The sequence below is a fragment of the Lycorma delicatula genome, chromosome 1 (genome assembly GCF_047948215.1).
Source record: "Lycorma delicatula isolate Av1 chromosome 1, ASM4794821v1, whole genome shotgun sequence".
Taxonomy (NCBI): domain Eukaryota; kingdom Metazoa; phylum Arthropoda; class Insecta; order Hemiptera; family Fulgoridae; genus Lycorma; species Lycorma delicatula.
In genome coordinates, this window is record NC_134455.1 from 240,982,475 (window position 1) to 241,001,584 (window position 19,110).

Consider the following 19,110-nt stretch of genomic DNA (forward strand, 5'->3'; position numbering starts at 1 on the left):
GTTTTGCTCTCTGCGCTTTCATCAGCATTATTTGTAGTACGTATAAGGTCGATCCCGACTAACTATTTCTAATCCCTTCCTTTCCCTTATTTACTTATCAACGATACTTTTTCAACAATCCTAGCATCTCGCATTTCCGATACGTATTATTTAAGTATCATATAATGAGGAACAGGGGACATCTTCACCAAGTACGTTATTTCTGGATGATCCATAACAAAATAAATTTCGATAGGAAGCAATACAAATGTGACGTTAAGTTTCTTAGAAGAATGTTAAACGCGTTGAATGAATATATCTACTTGATTGATTTGTTTATATTTAATTAAAAAATATTTTGTTTATGTCATAGAATAGCAATTCTCCTTTTCGTTATTAATAGTATAAAAGATTTCACCACCAAGATTCTAACCGTATGCATTTATTATTATTGTAATATTTAAACCTTACTCTTTCTTAATAAATTGATTGATTACAACGATTTATTTTTTTATTTTGAATGGAAGCTTTCTCTGAAAGTCGGTTGTAAGTTTTCCTGATAATTTCAGTAGACGACATTGTCTTTATAGATTTCAAGGTATCTTTTAATTTTTTTGTTTCTGCATTTTTCTTTTTAGTTTTATAGATACAGAATACCGATTTAGACCGATGTAATTCTAATATATAAATATAGAGTGCTTTACGGGAATATCCAAGAAGATTAGTCGGAAAACATAGGAGAAAGTAAATAATATATATTCCCAGTAGGTATTAACTGCGCATACTCTGTAGTAGTTACGTAACTTTGTTTCGTTGTATCCTTATGTTATTTTTATCATATAAGGTTCTCGTCATTGCATTTCTTGCATACTACCTTTGTTTCTTACAGGCAGGGTTTTTTTTAAATAAAAATGATACTGATAAAGTGAAATAAATAAATGTAAAAAGTACCTACAATAAAAAAAGAAAATATTTTAAATTTCGACATTTTAAAAACTCAGAAAAAAGAACTAATATGGGCACCACATGACTTCCTTGTACGCCTATTAAATTACATATTCACATTTTTTTTTTTAAATGAAAAGCACATAAAATTTTGTTTCATTAATAACTTCTGATATTTTTTAATTTTTTTTATTCTATTGAATTGTTATTTATCGTTAATTTTTTTATTTACAACCGGAGTTAAATAATTATTAATAAATCAATATATTTAAATTAAAAAAAAGGAGATAAAGGCTGATTCGAACCGATGTGCCTTCCCCTTCGAAGATCCAAATATCTCATTAATTAAAATTTCATTTGGCTATAACGTGGAACCGATGTAAATAAGTACCACTACTTATTTACAGTACTTAGTAAGTTACAGATACTTATTTACAGTTGAAAAGCTCTCACTGAGGACTTATTACTGTAGTTAAAAAAAAGTTAAAAATCCATTTTTTTGATTTTGGGCTATTTTTTAGACACGATTGCAATCAAAAAGGGAGGTGCACAGTTAGATGTTACAACAGTCCTAAATCCAAAATTTAAGCACTATACGGCTAATCGTTTTTGAGTTATACGACATACCCACATACGCACGTACAGACTTCACTCCGAAACTAGTCAAAATGGATTCAGAGATGATCAAAATGGATATTTCCGTTGAAATCTGAAAACCGAAATTTTTCGCAATCACAATACTTCCTTTACTTCGTACAAGGAAGTAAAAAGGGTTTTCAAAAAGTCTGCGCTGAATTAAGGGTTCGTAGTTTTTAATTTTGAGTCCCCCTTTTTAAAATCGTGTTTTAAAGAGTTGGAAGAATTGCATATATTACTTTTTAGTGCGAAAAAACTATTAAAAATATTAAAATTCAGTTATAATATTTTTAAACGTTCATTTTAATATTTAAAAATATTATTTCTTTTGTACTCAAGTATACACAGTATTTTACTTACTGTATTTTCATAATTTAGTACTTCTATATTTTTTTAATTTAGGTAGCTGATTGTCTGATAAAAACTTGTATGAGTATTTTGTTTGCCTAGTGATTATTTATATAATTGCTAAAACGAAGATATTTTTTACTATTGTTGTAAAATCGTTATTTTGAAACGATTTTCTCTTAATTTCATTTAACCAAAACCACTTCCCTAACGACTGGTTTAAACATTTTCACTTGAGAATCGATACCCTCAGGTTTCACTGTTAATACTACATATCATTAACATAAAGTATATAAAACTTAAAGTCAGAAAAAAATTGATCAACAGTATATTTAATGTTTTCATTTCATTTGAAGTTATTTTAATATTTACATGGAATAATGTTTTTATGATATTTGTTTACAGTTATAAAGTAGGAGAAGAGCTATTGGACATCAGAGTTGGAAATCTATCATTTTAGTTGAGAACCTGTTTTATTAAGGCGTTCGTGTTGATGAACTTTACAATTATGGAATTTCCGATATAGCTAATTACATTTTTTTTTTCAACAAAGTCGTAATACTAGAAAGATTTACTGGTATATATTGTATAGGTATTCTGTTACATTTCTATGTATTCATTCGATCTACGGTAAGTGAGTACCATTAAGAAATATTACCGATATGCTTTTATGCACTCGGGCATTTCAATCAGTTCGGTAGCTTACAAACGAATAAAAATCTTCTCGCCGTGTGAATGTTTTTACATTTGTCTTCATTTTACATATTTAATCGGAAATAGAAAAACCAAATTTTTTACTGTTGTTATGATAAGTCATAAAAAAAGAAAAAAGTTTTAAACCTTTACCCAGTTACTGCTCCCTTTTTTGTAATTTAATATTTCTTTTTGTTATGATGAAAAATGAATTTGTGGCGTACGAAATCCAGAGTCTGACTGGACCCAGAATGTTTCGAATGAAAGCCAACGATTATTGTGTAATAATCGAATATAATTTAACGATTATTCTGAAAGAATTTTATTCTAGTTTTATTAACGTGAATTGTAAACTATCGTGTAGAATATATATATATATATATATTTCACGGAACGTATTCATATGGAAATCTTAACTACTGAGATGATTCTTCTAATCAAATATATACAGGTTTCTTTGTTCTTCTAAAAGCCTCGTTTTGAATGAAATCTTTACTCGGAGTTGTGGTCCTTTGTGTATAGATTTATGAAACTTTCCTGACAGCACGCTTCAAGTACGTCGATTGAAAGAGTCAATAATATCAGAAAAAATCTGAAGCCGAGTACTAGTTAGACGTAGACCGGTTAAAGTAATTTAAAGAAACTAAAGATGGAGAAGAAAAAAAAAGTTGTTTGTGGTTTACGCACAAAAGCCGACGGACTACACATACGACAAAAATTGTTGTCGACTGTCGTAGCTAAGTGGCTTTCTGTGGAATGTCACTCTTCCATTTGTAATCTGGTGGCTGCTATTGTTAAAGTTTTATTACCTAAATGACATAACAGTCGGCTAATTATCGGTGTTTTTGGGAGTTTTTTTTCTAGCTTTCGTATAAGAAAAACGGATCTAGTAGGGATCCATTATTATCTATAAAAATATAATTACCTGCGAAGTTAATTTACGTGTATGGTTTTTTAAATAGACATTTCTATATCGACGTTGTTTTATTATGCTAGAAAGTGAAAAACCATACTTCCTTCTGGTATACTTGGTTTACTGTTGGCAGAACGACAACTTTTATTTTCAACATCTGAATAACGCATTGAATATCTGTGACCGAAGTATAGGGAAAAATTCTTAATTACTGGGTTTTCCCGTTAATATAACAAAATAATTTTTTAATTTTAAGGGGTAATTTCACGTATAAATTATACTTATAATTATTGGATTACAGATGAAAACTGGATTATATAGCCGATAACCTTTGTTGTAGTACTATAATTTCTAAAGTTCTGCGTTTTGGTGGTTTTTATTTGTTAACAAGTACGATGAATAAATAAATACTCTTATAATCTTTTAAGATTATTAGGATATTAAGAAAAAATCTGTGACTAAATAACTTTACTTTTAATGTAGGGTAGGAGAAATGTTAGTTTAAAGAAACGTTTAGAATTTTATGTTTATTGATTAGTAAAATAAATATTTATGTAATTGGTTCATATACATATTACTTCCTCTGCTGACAGCGAATGGAGATGGCATAAATAATACATTGTTTACTATAGGAAGAAATATTACGTAAATTTATAGATTTACACTACATGTCCTCGTCTTTGTTACGGTTGTAAAGTATGTAAAGCATCTAAGATAGCAGAAATAAGGAATGTTGCTTTTCCTGTGAGTAATATTGTTAATTACGTAATATTCCCTCGAGTAAACAGAATGTAGATGTCACTTGTACGATCGAATCTTACCTGAATTACAGTGGATGTGGTATACTGAAATGCAACTGTACGATCGGCTTAGTAATGAAGTCAACAGGAAGCCGGTTAGCTATTCACTTTAATAAATCTTGCAGAGATACTTTCCATCGACTTCTGAAAGGTACCATTTTCACGCATGAATTATGTCTAGTGTCGGGTTGCCTGCACCGTTCGATTCACAGCAAACAGATTGAATTCTTAGGTTTTATCTAAGAAAGAATGAAGTTGTTGGAAGAGGGACAAATTAACTCTTTAACATACTGGAATTAATTTTAACTATTAACGTGATTTATTTTTTGTATTAAAACTGCTTTAAATTGCGCTTATTATTACAAAGAACACTGCGTAATTTTTTTTATACAAAAAAAGTTATTGGAAAATCCGATATAGGGTGACGGTGATATCGGTGTCGCATCACTCAACTAGTACGAATTTTTCAGTCTTAACGTTTCGAATCGCATCATCTGTCTTTGGATTTTCATATTCTAGTTATTCTTTTCAAACACTAAAACGGAAAACATTCTCTCATTTACGACTTATACATGCTTAACCCGATTATTAATCACAGTACTGGGAAAAAACACCTCTTTTACGTCAGATATAAAGATAAAAATATATATTTATTAATTTCTTAATCCATTGTTCAATATCAATTATGCATATAAGAAATTTCACCGTCTGGTGATTCAGTAAAATCGATGCTGTAAAACAAAATCGGTTTATTCTCAACAAAAAAAAACCCCAAAAAAACCGGTATTGTTTATTGATGTAACGTTTTACGTTTAGTGAAGTTTTGATCGTTAATGAGAAAAATTTGTGTGTAAAAATAATATGTAAGAGAAATTTCTGTAGAAATGTATGTGAAATCTGATATGTGAAAGAAGTCGAAAACTACCTAAAAATATGGTCCCGCTCTTATGTGTATAAATTATGGATATGAAACTCGCGTAACGTTTTTGACAGGTGGTGAATGTTGACACCCTGACTATTTTAGCGGCGCACATACTACGAGTATTGCATACGAGCTCATGCTTAAGTCGATGGTGGGAGAATTTTTGTTTTAAGTGTGGATGCGACTTCATTAAGCAACAGTAGATGCCAAAGTTAAACGACAAAAATTGTGCAAATATTTAATGAAAGAAAATAAATCAAATATAAAGCAAATATTTAACAGTAAAATAAATCGACCGAGAAATAGATGTAAAATTTTCTTTAATTAAATTATCATAATTTTAATAACGAATGATTTTTTTCATAAGTATCTCCAAGTAAATTAACTGGTAGTCGAGCTTAGCAGTTATCTCGTAATATATATTATATTTTACTGAAATATTACGAGTTGCTTAATCGAATCTTTGTTTACCCTTTCGTTTTAAGAGTGTATGATTGTATTTAGTGTAACTAATAACTTTTTTTGTCGTGAAAATGAAAAATCAATAAACACTTCCATTCCTCGTATATACTCGAATATTGTGATGTATTTATAAGTTAAGACGTAGGTAATCATTACATTTTACTGATATTTATGAAATTTAACAATTTCACCCCTTTTTTTTTACTTTAGAAGGTCATTATAATATGTATTTATTGAATTTTGTATTCCCTTTATTCATTTGAGAAATCTATGGTTACATTTATTTTGTTTCTCCGAAAATTCTAAAAAAAACTTATGCTGTTGTGTCAATAATTTCTAACTCATGCGGTGTACGAATTACAGCAGTTTTTCAGTGATGTAATGGCTACAGTTAAACTGTTATTGAATGCCTACTCTTGGTGAGTACGTGGTTGGCCTTTATTCTACTACCAACCGATTTACATTTTGCCTTCCAGCTAGATGGAACAGGTGTGAGACTGGGTACGGTCAAGATGTAAACCGGTTAGGTTTTAATAAAACATTCTGCAAGAAATCCTTTTCAATATCCCTTAATATCTTTGGGTTTTTTTTTTGTTACACGTAACATTGAAAATCATTTGCTTTTTAAATAAAAATTAGAGGGTTTAACTTATAACAATATAATGTTATGTGGCTGTGAAACTTGACATCGTTTACACACTTCACTGATTTTGATTCAGTTTCGCCGATTGTTTAGAAAAAAATTTCCGTAGGGTTTTCAGTTAATTCTACGATAGAAATTTGTTTAAAATTTTGTTATAAAATTGTTTCCTAAATCCTTTTTGTTTTTGTCCTTGTTTTTCTTTGATTTGCGGGTTTGTAGATCTCTATGTTGTCAGCTGGGTGAAAAAAATGGATACAGAAGTGCGAGTGCCTCTCCTTTCTATTTCCATTTTTCAATATTCATCGAGTACACTATTAATGGTTATCGGATGCTGTTCTCTTCTCTCATATGATGCACTCATTCTCTTTAAAATAACAGCTTCTTTTTGACATTATCATATTTTCTGATATTCTTTGATTCTGTGTACTTCCTTCTGTAGAAATTCACGTCTTCATGTTAGTTCTCTCCCGCGTCGTTAACTTTCCTTGACTGTAACGTTACATTTTTTAATTCCGGGAAGTTTTGTGATATACTTATGTGTAGCAAAACCAGTGTTGTACAGTACCACGAGGCCCGATTTATCGGTGTGATTGATTGGGAGGCCAAATTATTTAGCGAAAACTTTTTAAAATCTTACTTCTGTATATGAAACAACGATTGTGTTACTGATAACTTGATATCGCATTTTAGTGATTAGCTTAGTGACGTGTTGTATAATTATTTAACACTAAATTAATGGAGAAAAAAATACAGAAACTTTTAAGAAGCATTATTCATAACAACTTTGGAGAATTCATTTTTTCCAGCTCATGTTTCTCGCCTCATTATTCTTTGCTGTGTGAAATACTATGGTAATAATCCTGGAACACTATGATAGTTGATAATTATGATACAAGGATTGATTTTTCTTCATTTTGAACCGGTTTCATAAAAACCTTTCGTGATTAATATTCTATTCATTACTACATAAAAATTAATGAAAGAAACAAAGTATTCACTTTCAGTTACACTATGATGCATATTATATTCTATGGGCTACCCGATATGGTTAGCGACCAATTGCTGATCATTTGGCAACTCATTTACGTACTCATGTATCAGATCTTAGGTTTTTTTATTTATATATCTACAGTTAAAATCGGTTAAAACCAAACGGTTTTTTTATGTGAAAAAATCTATCCGACCTTACTTTTGATCAACGGTAGAACTGAAAATAAATTGTAACCGACTAAGCATGCCTGATATTCTGTTACATTTTAGGGGCTGTTTCGGAACAGCGCAACTGTTTAACTAGTAAAAGCCCGCGTGAATCTGTTTGATGAATGAATATTCATTTTACTTTAGTCTAATCCTTTAAAAAATCGTATTTTTATTTATCTTTAAAACCAAAACGAATTATATATTGTACCTTTTTACGGACATGTTCAGCATTTATATATTCAACTACATATTCGATTTAGTAAAATCTTCATTTATATACAAAAAAATGTTAAATCCAGCATGTTAATCGTCAGTGGAAATTTGAAATAGAATTATAAACGGTTGATGTTTTTGTGTTTCAGAAATAGCTAAAGTGCGGTCAAGCTTATTCCAAGTTAACGGTGTCAAAAAAGAACCTCTAGAACTGCCAGAGGCGCAGGGTGCGCCTACCACACTCACAGAGAAAGTTTTTGTTCCTGTTAAAGAACACCCCGAAGTAAGTACCATCTGTTTTATTAATAATGCGTTCACAGACACCTAAAAAATAACTACTGCCTTGCCTATACATGAGCTGCCCTGTAAGTTTTATTTAATAATTGTTGTTACAGATTATTCGCTTCACGAATGTAAGTATATAATAATTATTTTGTTGTTTGTCGTACAAAGCAGTGGTTTCATTCATTGGTTACACGCACAAAAAAAGATCTTGTTATCGATTTAATTTATGAAAGGCTAATGATTAAACTTTATCGATTACTTATTCTTATTTATAATAATAATAATAATAAAAAATTATAATTTTACTGAATAATTATTAAATAATGTAGTATTATACAAAAAAATAATTATACCCTAATAATAATTTTGTTATTAAGTTGCGTCGATAATTGTATCTCGTACCTTATCTTCATGTTACAGTATCGATACGATCCGTGTTTTCCATATTTATCATGGCTTATGCGGCTTGAAAAGAACTGTGTTTGGGTTTTCTACTATGAGTAAGATAACGGTTCAAGTGTGTACGCACTGTTTTATAGCTAAGCATTTTACCGCTATTATCCTGGCCTAAATCAGGTTTATTCCTTTTATCAGTATTATTAATTATTGGATAACACTACACTCAGATTATTTTAAATTAGGGCAGATTCACAAATTTAAGTTGAGCTGAGGATTATAAAATATTTCTTGGCAAGTTTTTTTTAAAATTTCCGTATTTTCCATTATTCTTTTACTTATAAAAAAAACAACAAAAAACTAATATTGAAACATTATTCACGGGCCGCATAAATTCATTACGCTGGCCTTGACGTTGGCCAAGACTGAATTAAGATATCGCAGATGTTTTGCGGAAATACCCCCAATTCCTTAAAAAAAGTTTGATCTAATATATTCTTTTTCTTTTTCCTGTTTTGCCTCCGGTAACTACCGTTTAGATAATTCTTCAGAGGATGAATGAGGATGATATGTATGAGTGTAAATGAAGTGTAGTCTTGTACATTCTCAGTTCGACCATTCCTGAGATGTGTGGTTAATTGAAAACCCAACCACCAAAGAACACCGGTATCCACGATCTAGTATTCAAATCCGTGTAAAAATAACTGGCTTTACTAAGACTTGAACGCTGTAACTCTCGACTTCCAAATCAGCTGATTTGGGAAGACGCGTTAACCTCTAGACCAATCCTGTGGGCTTGACCTAATATATTCTAGGAAGTATTTTACATTCAGCCGATGTTATGGTAAATATTACTTCTAGGAAAAAGGGGGAGTACTCACTTGACAGTGTTAAAAACGTCTAAGTAGGTGCAAGAATTGGATATTTCTGAATTATTCAGATATTATCTAAAAGATTACAGGTTCGATTTATGGCCAGGCCTGCAACTTTTCATGTGTTAAAGATTTACGATCTTATACTTCTCATAAAAATATAAGCGTAGAATTGATTAGTATGTGATATATATATATATATATATATATATATATATTTTTTTTTTAGTAATTTTGTGTTCGTTTTTCAAGAATTAGATATAAATTGTTAAATATTTTAATTTTTATATATTTGTTTTTTAATATACATTTGGCATTTGTGAAATACGTTATATCTGAAAAACTGATGTTATTCTTGAGCTTTTTTTTAGATAACATAAATTATTGGTCGCTTTATTTAATAAAATATCATTTTATTGAAGTAAGAGATATTTGAATTTCAAATAGCTGTATTGCATATACAGTTCTTTTGTATACCCGTGTTCTCGTTGTCTTCTACTGCCGTCAATTTTGTTTTTACAGCGATTTGGAATCACTGCCTTGTGGGATACTAACTTTTATTAGTGATGACTTGTAATAAATTGTATCCGTAAACAAACTTTCGTGTACAAACTTACACTATTAATTGCGATTAAGTTAATTTATTTTTAAACAGTTGAAGTTTGCCTAATTTATTACAGAATTAGATCGGCTAAGTTAATTTATTTAGCTTATAGTCGCGATATGATTTTAGTAATATCGAGTACTGTTCAGTTGGTAATGCTTATTTAAATCTGAATTAGCGGTGAGTCATGCGGGTTGGGTTGATTACATGCTTTCGTACTCTTGGAATGTTTTAACGTCTTGTGTCTTTCAGCGATCAGATTCCAAAAGTTTTTTTTTTTTTTAATGTTTTTACGATTCACTTTCTTACTGCCTTATTTTCAATATAAAATCTTTTCCCTTTTTTGCACTTATTTTTAATAGATTATACGCATGGTGTTTAAGCCATGAATGTTACCTACTTACCTTTGCATTATCTTTTTTCTTCTACCTTTTTATGTATTATTTTTCTGTCATTTTTCGAATTTAAGTATGCTGATATTTTTAAGTTAATTAAGTACTGTTTGTTATTATTACTTCTGATAATTTGTTTCAATTGTCTTGCCTATTATTATTAAATTTTTGTTATCATTTATAATTGTAATCTTTCTTCTACTTCTTTCCTTCTTTTTGTTTTAGCGGCACATTCACTCTAGCATACACATACAACAAAGAGTATACATACATACGATGATGACGATATTAACTTAATGAGAAACTTTGAAATAGATGTCTTTAAATAGTTTGTTACGAGGTCATTAGCGTGTAATTAATATTTTAGTCGGTCGAGTGAGAATTAAAAGTTTTGTTTTTCAGTGGTTTCGTTGATTTTTTATTTGAGCTTTAACTTCGCGGTTAGCATTTGTTGATGAATGAAGTCACCAAAGGGTAACAGCTCGCAATCTGTTGGAAACTGTTATGACTGTCCGCGTGCTTGAATTTCAGTGCATCGGTAAGAAGATATTTGAATGGCGTTTTTTCCTGCTACGGTGTTTTGGTGTATAATTATTTAATGAGAAGACAAGAGGAGGTTCATTATTAAAAAAATGTCAAGTAGTCAAACAAAACGTAAGTGATATTCGAGATATTGAATTACAGTAAATTTATGTACAGATTTAAAAACTTCCTACAAACGAGTTTGTACTATCTGTGTTTTATCGTTAAATCTTAGTTCTGCCATTGAATTGATTTTATTAAACAGGGTTTTAAAACGTAGTTACTCTTTTTAATACAAAAAACAAGGATGAATACCAATACTCAACGGAGCTTTGTATATATAATTAGGGTTACGGTAGATAATTCTGACTAGTAATAAAATAAAGAAAAATGTCTTTGGTTTAAGTTGGCTCAAATTCATACCACTGAATGTGCACAGAAATAGATGTTCCGGATCATAATATGATAATGGGCATTCTTATCCAAATCACTCTTTAGTGGACAACAGTAAGGTTAAGTTAAGCTTTTTGACGTTTGTCTCCTGTATTCTGATTTTGCTAAATTATATTTTTTATTTCTTCGCATTTAATTTCTGGCTATCGTGTTAACAATCTTCTTATTTGTGCAGTAAATTTTTATACACTATCTTTTCCGATGAATTTGAAACTGAATATCTCGCTTCATAACAGGTTAAAGAAAAAATCTAGCTACTGTTATTTCACTTCCGAATCATCTTTTTTGTTTTGTTAGCTTATTATTATTAAATTCATAATGGAAAATTTTTTCCCCAGAAAACTGAAGCTGTTCTTTATAAAAGTACCGCTTTTTTAAATTTTAAAAATGATCATTTTTATTGAAATATCTATCGCTTGAAAAAATCATTGATAACTGGAAAGCAGTTGGTTGAAAAACGCCCAAATTTAGTGGAGAGAGAATGAGAAGTTAATTATTATATACTTAATCGGTGATATTTTTATAATTCTTTTTGCGAGTTTTACACAGACGTTGAAAACATACTATTATGGCTGTGCATTATATTAAAAACTACTGTTTTTGTTAGTTTTTCTTCATTTTTTAAAGAAAACTTGTAATCGGATGAAATCGGAATGGTTAACAAAAAAAAGGTAGAAGAATAAAATAAAACCACATTCACTTTTTTCCTGTTGAAGTAAATTGATAACTTAAAACTCATCGGCATATGCGAAATTATAGGATTTTTTCTTTTTCTTTTTCTTGACCTAAGTAATTTTGAATATTAAATTTCACTGTGTACAATAAAATTAGATTGTAATTTATATCTGTCCCCATAAAAACGATGCTAAGAAATACTTCCTGACGTATTTATTTTCTTTATTGCTCGAAGTAATTATAAAAATGAAATATTTTAAACACCATTCGTAGTTTACAAAAATAACGGTAGTCAGGTTTATTAAATTCTCTTGTTCACAGATGTTGCTACAAATTTTATTTGTAGTAAATAAATAAAACGTTAAGTATTTTTCTTAAGGTAAAAACCTGTTGCGAGTTTATTTGACTTAAATGTAACCCAAAATTTAGGATTAAAAGTATTAGTTAAGTGCATTTAGATTTAGTTATGAATTATTTGATTAGATAAGGTTCAGATAATTTATTTAACAAAAGTTCGTAAATGCTAATTGAGGAGTTATAAAGATAAATATTTTATTATAAAATTTATTGTTTACCACAATTTTGATCGCATGATTGTATTATGTGCATAGTGTTGCCAAAGATATATAACCCGTCTACGGTTCTTAGCTAGTTGACTGTCTGGTTGCGTATATGTTTACTTCTTGCAATCTGCTAAGGGCTTGTCTATTTTGAAGGGTTGTCGAACAATTTATTGTTAAAGATCGCTTAAATTTATTTTTGATAGATTTTCCTTTTAACCCCTCGTTGATTTCTTCCTTCGCAAACGCTGTCGGGTTATTATTATTGATCTTCTGCTGATGATTTTATTGATGTAAATTATTGACAATAGAAGTTATATTCAATTACTTTTAGTTGTCCGATGGAAAATAGTTTAATTTTACTAGGTGTTGCAACACAAAAATAAAAAAAAAAAACAATTTTATGATACTAGCAAGAGTTTAATTGTTGTATATAATATCTTAGTTTAATTGTTATATGTATTAAACCATTCAGTTTGACCAGTACAACTTGCGTAAGGTATTTAGATTTGGTTCTACACATTTTAGTTCAAGTGCACTACTCATTTAATATTTTGTTGACGAAGGTTAGGTAGGTATTCGTAATAAATATTTAGGTTGCCCTGAATTTATTTTGATTTCGGAGTTCGTTTTTTGCTATGTGAATAAGCAAGTATATTAACTGGCTTTGGAACTCAATACTGTGCAGTTAGTAATAAGATCACTACCTCTCCTGTGGACGTTGTCTCTAGTTTGGTAAGTGGAAATTTACTGCATTTGGCTTGGTTCCAATATCCGTTGTTATTTACTAATTTATATTTTTCAACGGCAAGATTTTAAACAATATTTAATAAACTAGGACAAAAAAAATTACACTCATAATTGTAATGTATGTCCCTGTTAGTTCCGACATGACGCCGAATTTATAATGTTCAGCTTATAATAATAAAAATAAGGAAAAAGTCAATTTTTAAGAAGCTTATTGCTTTCTACAAAATATTTAAATTTTGATCCAGAACTCTGAAATTTATTTTCTGTCTTTAAAATGAGAATCTAATCTGGCGTTTGAGCTGCTTAGTTGAAATAAAACAATTATGTAAAAAAAAAACTATTATTATCAATAATTGGAAAAGCTTTTCGTAATAATTTAATTGTTTCAAAGCTTATTAATTTAGTCGGCCATTTTTTTTTTTTTTTTGAAGTAATTAATGATTTACATTTTTTCGTACTTGCATAGGCTTGGATTTGTATAGTTTAGAAATGAATAGTAGGTGAAAATTGTTTATGTTTATTCACCGTTTTAAGCGGAAGAGATAAAAGATTTATGCTGAGTAGTTCAAGTTAGTTTATGCGAGTTAAAAAAGAACTACAGACGATGTTACTGAACCATTTACATTGCATTTGGAATGGAGGTAAAAACTCTTTCGCTAATGATAAGAGTTGAAAATTGTTATTTTATCCTTAAGACCGTACTTAATTTCTTATAAAAAATGAATGTATTAAAGCTGCAAAAAATAAAAACATATATCATTCTTGGCTAAGGTACTCTAAGCGGGTCATAAAACTTCTTTAAAGAATAAATATCAGATGATACTATAAGACTATTAGACTCGGAATAAAGACTAAGATTTTAAAAATTTAAACTATTAGAACTTTACCGGCAAATGACCTATGATATCACCTCTGAGTTTTCTATCTTTCTACCGATTTGGAACCTTCAATTCCAAACTTTATTAGCATCAGTGCGTCCTATTAATACCATATGATCGCTTAACACATTATAAAATGTTTTAAGCAGAGATAGCTTAGCTTACATAAGCGTTTAAAGAAACTTTGTTTTAAAATTCGAATGAAACTTGAAATTTAGTTATGTGGAGTAGTTTACTATTTGATCTTTTCTTTTTCTTCATCCGATTTATATGTTTTGAAAACGGCTACGGTTTTCAAAATCCCAGGATCGATTCTTGATTGAATTTTTTTTTCCTTTTTATGCTTTTAGTTTGTTTATTTTCTCGCCGTTAATTAAAATTGCATCGTAGGTTGTTATAATGTTTATACTATATATTGTAGTTCTACAATTAAGTTTCTATCTCGACCCGCTTTCGGTATTAAGTGGAATATATTAAACCTTGATCTGATGGGTCAACCTGTGTTTACCGAAGGCTTTATTAGTCGGTATTTTTATCCAATTGTTGCTCCTTAGATGAGTTAATAATACGTTAATTGGATAACGTGCTTTATGTGTATCGTTAATTATAGTGAGACTGATGACCGTTCGGTATAAAAAACAATTTTTTATTGTTTGTTTCAATTGACTAATTGTTCTCTCCTGCTGTTTAAAAATTAATGTCGGTATTAAATTTATAACCGACTTTTTTTAAAAGTATGTGTTTTTTATAAATACATTGTGGGTGTAGGTACGGAATAGCGATAAATGTACAATGAGGAGGAATTCCACTGGTCAATCACCCGTGTCAACAAACGCGCCATTGAAACCTGCGACTGCTTGTTTTGACATATTAACTACCATAAAATTGTTGTCCCTCTATTTACTAAATGTAATCCTACGTTGAAACATATCATTTTAAGTCGTACTTACTCATGTTTAAAAAAAAATGCCTCCGACTTTACCGAATAGCATATAGTGCTATTTATGCAACATTTTTAGTAAGTTATCGGTTTCTGAATTGACCACGCATTTTATTTTTAACATTTTTCACGTTTGTTTCTGTAATGGTCTTCAGTTTTACCGATTTTTTCTTCAAAAACTAGTTTTTGTCCTACCTGTTAACTTTTAAAACTCTTCATTTTCATACTTACGTACTTAAAGCTAATTTTTCAACTCTAGTTTTTATTTTTTATTTTAATTTAATTAAGGTGTTCAGGAGTTTTGAACAGTTATAGTTGGTTTAGAAATTTTATGTAACTAATTTCGGAGCCGTGGAGAATTCCCTGTTACTTAACATAATATTTCTGTTAAAAAAACTCAAAAACCTATATTTGTAATTCTTTTAACTCGGCATATATCCTCAACTAATTGCGTTTTAATAAGTATAACCGTATGTATCTTTATTGAGTTATCACTGGATTCTGGTATTTCGATGTTTTTACGGATACCTTGATATAAAATTAGATCATTTCGTGCTGAATGTTTTATACTTTAGGGTTTGTGAATGCAAGTATGTGGAACCGGTGTGACACAATGTTTGGCGGACTCGACATGGACATTTAGTTAGAGGTTATTAGTGGAAAAAAGCTCGTTAAAAATAAAATATGATTTTTTTTATTACTGTGATCTACAACTTCTTTTGATTTTAATGAACCAAAATTCCCATTTGTATATTTTAATCTTAATCTATATCATAGACAACTGCCATAAAACTAATGCAACTGTTTCCCACAAAGTAGTTGCTGTGCATTATTAGATTTTCATTGTAAAACTAGTTAGTCGGTGAGATCGTTATTTTAGCTAGCTGTTTTATTATGTAGAAGTTTTCTCGACGATAGGACTTTGTTATTGATAAATTTTCTTTGAAAATAAGATTGTGCCAAGAAATATCAAATAATTTTGCGTGCCTTTTTTTTTACAGTCAAAACAGATCGTAAGCATGAATACACATAAATAATACGTGTACACTTCGATAAACTTATTAATTGAAGTATTTATAATGTCATTGCATTATCATATTACATTACATATTTTTTTAGATATACGATGTACATAACATGTTGTAATCGGATCTTTCAAGGCTTAAATACAGAGAATGTGGTTTACAGTAAGATGAAGTAAAAATGTAGCGCAAGATCCTTACATCAGGTTATGCTGAAAGAATGTTTTAAAACCATTATGTTCAAAAAAACCGTCGTAAGGAACTCCTCCCCTGATGTTAGTAGTGTTCTTAGTGTTGTAGCAGGAGGGAAACGCCCAACATCTTCAATTTGTCAGGGGAAATAAGAGAACATTAAAAATGAAGAAGACTTTTTACATGTAGAACATAAGTCAATTTAATACCGGAAACAAATATTGCTATTAAAAAATCCACAGCAGGAAATGTGTAATATTATAACATGAATAATCATCGGTAACGAATCAAATTTAAATGTTTTTAAAAAGAGATTGAGGTGAAGTAAAAGTTATAAAAAGTAACCGCTGTCGGTTACAATTTTATTAATGGTGGTGGAAAAGTAACGACTTTATTGTCGTGTGATTGTGTGAAACGTAATGAAGTTATTTACGAATATATTTATGAACGTAGTCAGGACTGCTTGGAAGTGTAATTAGATACTGAGCTATAACTCGTGATTTTTTATTAAATCTGCGAAAGAGAAGTGACAGAAGTTAAGGGAAAACTTCCCTTAAATCGGCTAATTCTGTGTTTATAGAAAACTGATATTAAATCGATAAGGACATATAACATTTTTAAAAAATGAAAAGAGTTGTGCATCTGATGATCAAACTGATTGTAAACTTTTACATTACCAACCCGCTCCACCACCAGTGAAATCAATTCTCAATTGTGAATTAATTTCACTGGTGGTGGAGGAGGTCATCGGTAATGTATAAGGTTGTGAATTAATTTCACTGGAATTCAAGAATTGAAACATTTTTAAAACTGTCCGAGTCTTATCCTGACATACTCCTTTATTGCCTCGTTATAACCGATTATTGCGGGTAGATTGGCGATTGGACTTTACCTATGTCAGGAATTGATTGCACGAGTATTATTGTATTGTAAGTGTAACTTATATGTTTGCTTGTTCAAAGACTATTTTAACGGCTATTTCTGAAAATTGTTATTTTTATTTATCTAACATGATACAAAATTTGTCCGTCTAGTTAAACTTTTTTCCAGTCTAGTGTTGAAACCCGTAATGCCTGTTCAGTAACTATTGTTTAATCTTTTTGTTCTAGTAATAAATTCTAGTAATAAAAGCTAGCTGTTTATTATGTAGAATTAATTGAAGTATTAAAAAAAGTACAATAAAAAAATCTGATGTGGACACCACATGACTTCCGTATGCCCCTATTAAATTACATACACACATTATTATAAAATGAAAAGTACACAAAGTTATATTTCACTAATAACTTCTGATTTTTTTTATTGTTATTGAATATTATTTATTGTAAAAATTATTTTATAATCAGAGGTTGATAATTATAAATAAGTCAATATAATTAAATTTTTAAAAAAAGTTTAAAAAAGAGGAAATGAAGTTGGATTCGAACCGATGTGCCTTCCCCTTGTAAGATTCAAATATTTCATTAATTAAAATGTTATTTGGCTATAACTGTGGAAATAAGTAACAATGATACTAAATACCACTTAACGATATATCGTTGAAAAGCTCTCAGTGAGGGCTTATTACTGCAGTTAAGAAAAAGTCCAAAATAGTTTTTATATTTTGGGCTTTTTTTGGACATGTTTGGTCAAGTCGATTGCAATCAAAAGGGAAGGTGCACAACTGGATGTTACAACAGTCCTAAATCAAAATTTCAACATTGTGCGGTTAATCGTTTTTTAGTTATGCGAGATACGTACGTACAGGCATCACTCAAACCTAGTCAAAATGGATATTTCCGTTGAAATCTGAAAACTGGAATTTTTCGCCATTATATTACTTCCTTGTACTCGTACAAGGAAATAAAAAAGAAGTGTTCACGTTCATTAAAATTATGAAACTAATGTCAACTTTTAATTTGAAAATAATTAAAATCTTATCTAGATGTAATTATGGTTTCTAACATGGCAAAATAACGTATTTTATTTTTTTAATTGTATGAACTTACCTACATCTGTTGTAAGTAATAAATATATTTAGATTATTGTTATTTATGTAACGTATGATTGGATTTTATTAGTCGTTTAATTCTTTTGTGCGAATAAGATGTGCAATTTCTTTGAAACTGTGGTAGTAAGTTCAAAAACGAAATTAACCAAATATAATATTTTAATTGTATCCCACGATCTAATATTTGACGATGATCGTTTTACTACTTTGTAATACTTTAGTAATATTCAAATGCTAGGAAAAGTAATTAAATATTTTTCGAATTAATCTTTAAGAATTATTATTTTACGGCCGTATTAGAAAGTATTCATAGATATTTCGTATTCAGAATTTATTACGTTAAATAATCAACAGTAACTTTAAATTTCAATTAAACCTAACTATTTATTTTTAATAAAGTTGTTAAATTTTATTCTATCGCATTAATAATGTTGGACGAGTCGGTTACGGTAAGCTACCTTGTGACGTTCTGTCGACGCGCTGTGGATCCATTCGAGTGGGGGCACCCCGACTGCGAGCGATGTTTCTATTTCTGATCCCCCCCAAAATAGCCCGACCACCCCCGCCCACGTGCTCAACCCTTCCCTGATTCATTCCTTCTTCCGTCCTTCTCAGCGTAACCGACATGTGTTCTGTTACCAGGTATTTTTAAATGCACTAAACTCGGCTGCAATAAACCAGAGAAGGAGTTACCGTAGATATAATCTAACGGCAATATAGATCTTTAACAGTGTTTTCAATATCTTGAATACAATTATTTTTAATGTCTTTAATGTTTATGAACATAAGTCTTTAGGTAAATTTGTTAAACTTATATTTGTCAAC

The 19,110-nt window shown here is 29.8% G+C and overlaps 1 protein-coding gene across 8 annotated transcripts in view; it reads left to right on the forward strand.

Moving 5' to 3' along the window:
- The window catches only part of how (protein held out wings), a 296,068-nt gene that overhangs the window by 210,975 nt on the left and 65,983 nt on the right, over window positions 1–19,110 (forward strand). For all 8 annotated transcript variants that reach the window (XM_075374772.1, XM_075374800.1, XM_075374764.1 and 5 more), the window contains exon 2: window positions 7,904–8,037. In XM_075374772.1, the coding sequence (XP_075230887.1) occupies window positions 7,904–8,037 (134 nt within the window). The remainder of the gene's footprint in view (window positions 1–7,903; window positions 8,038–19,110) is intronic.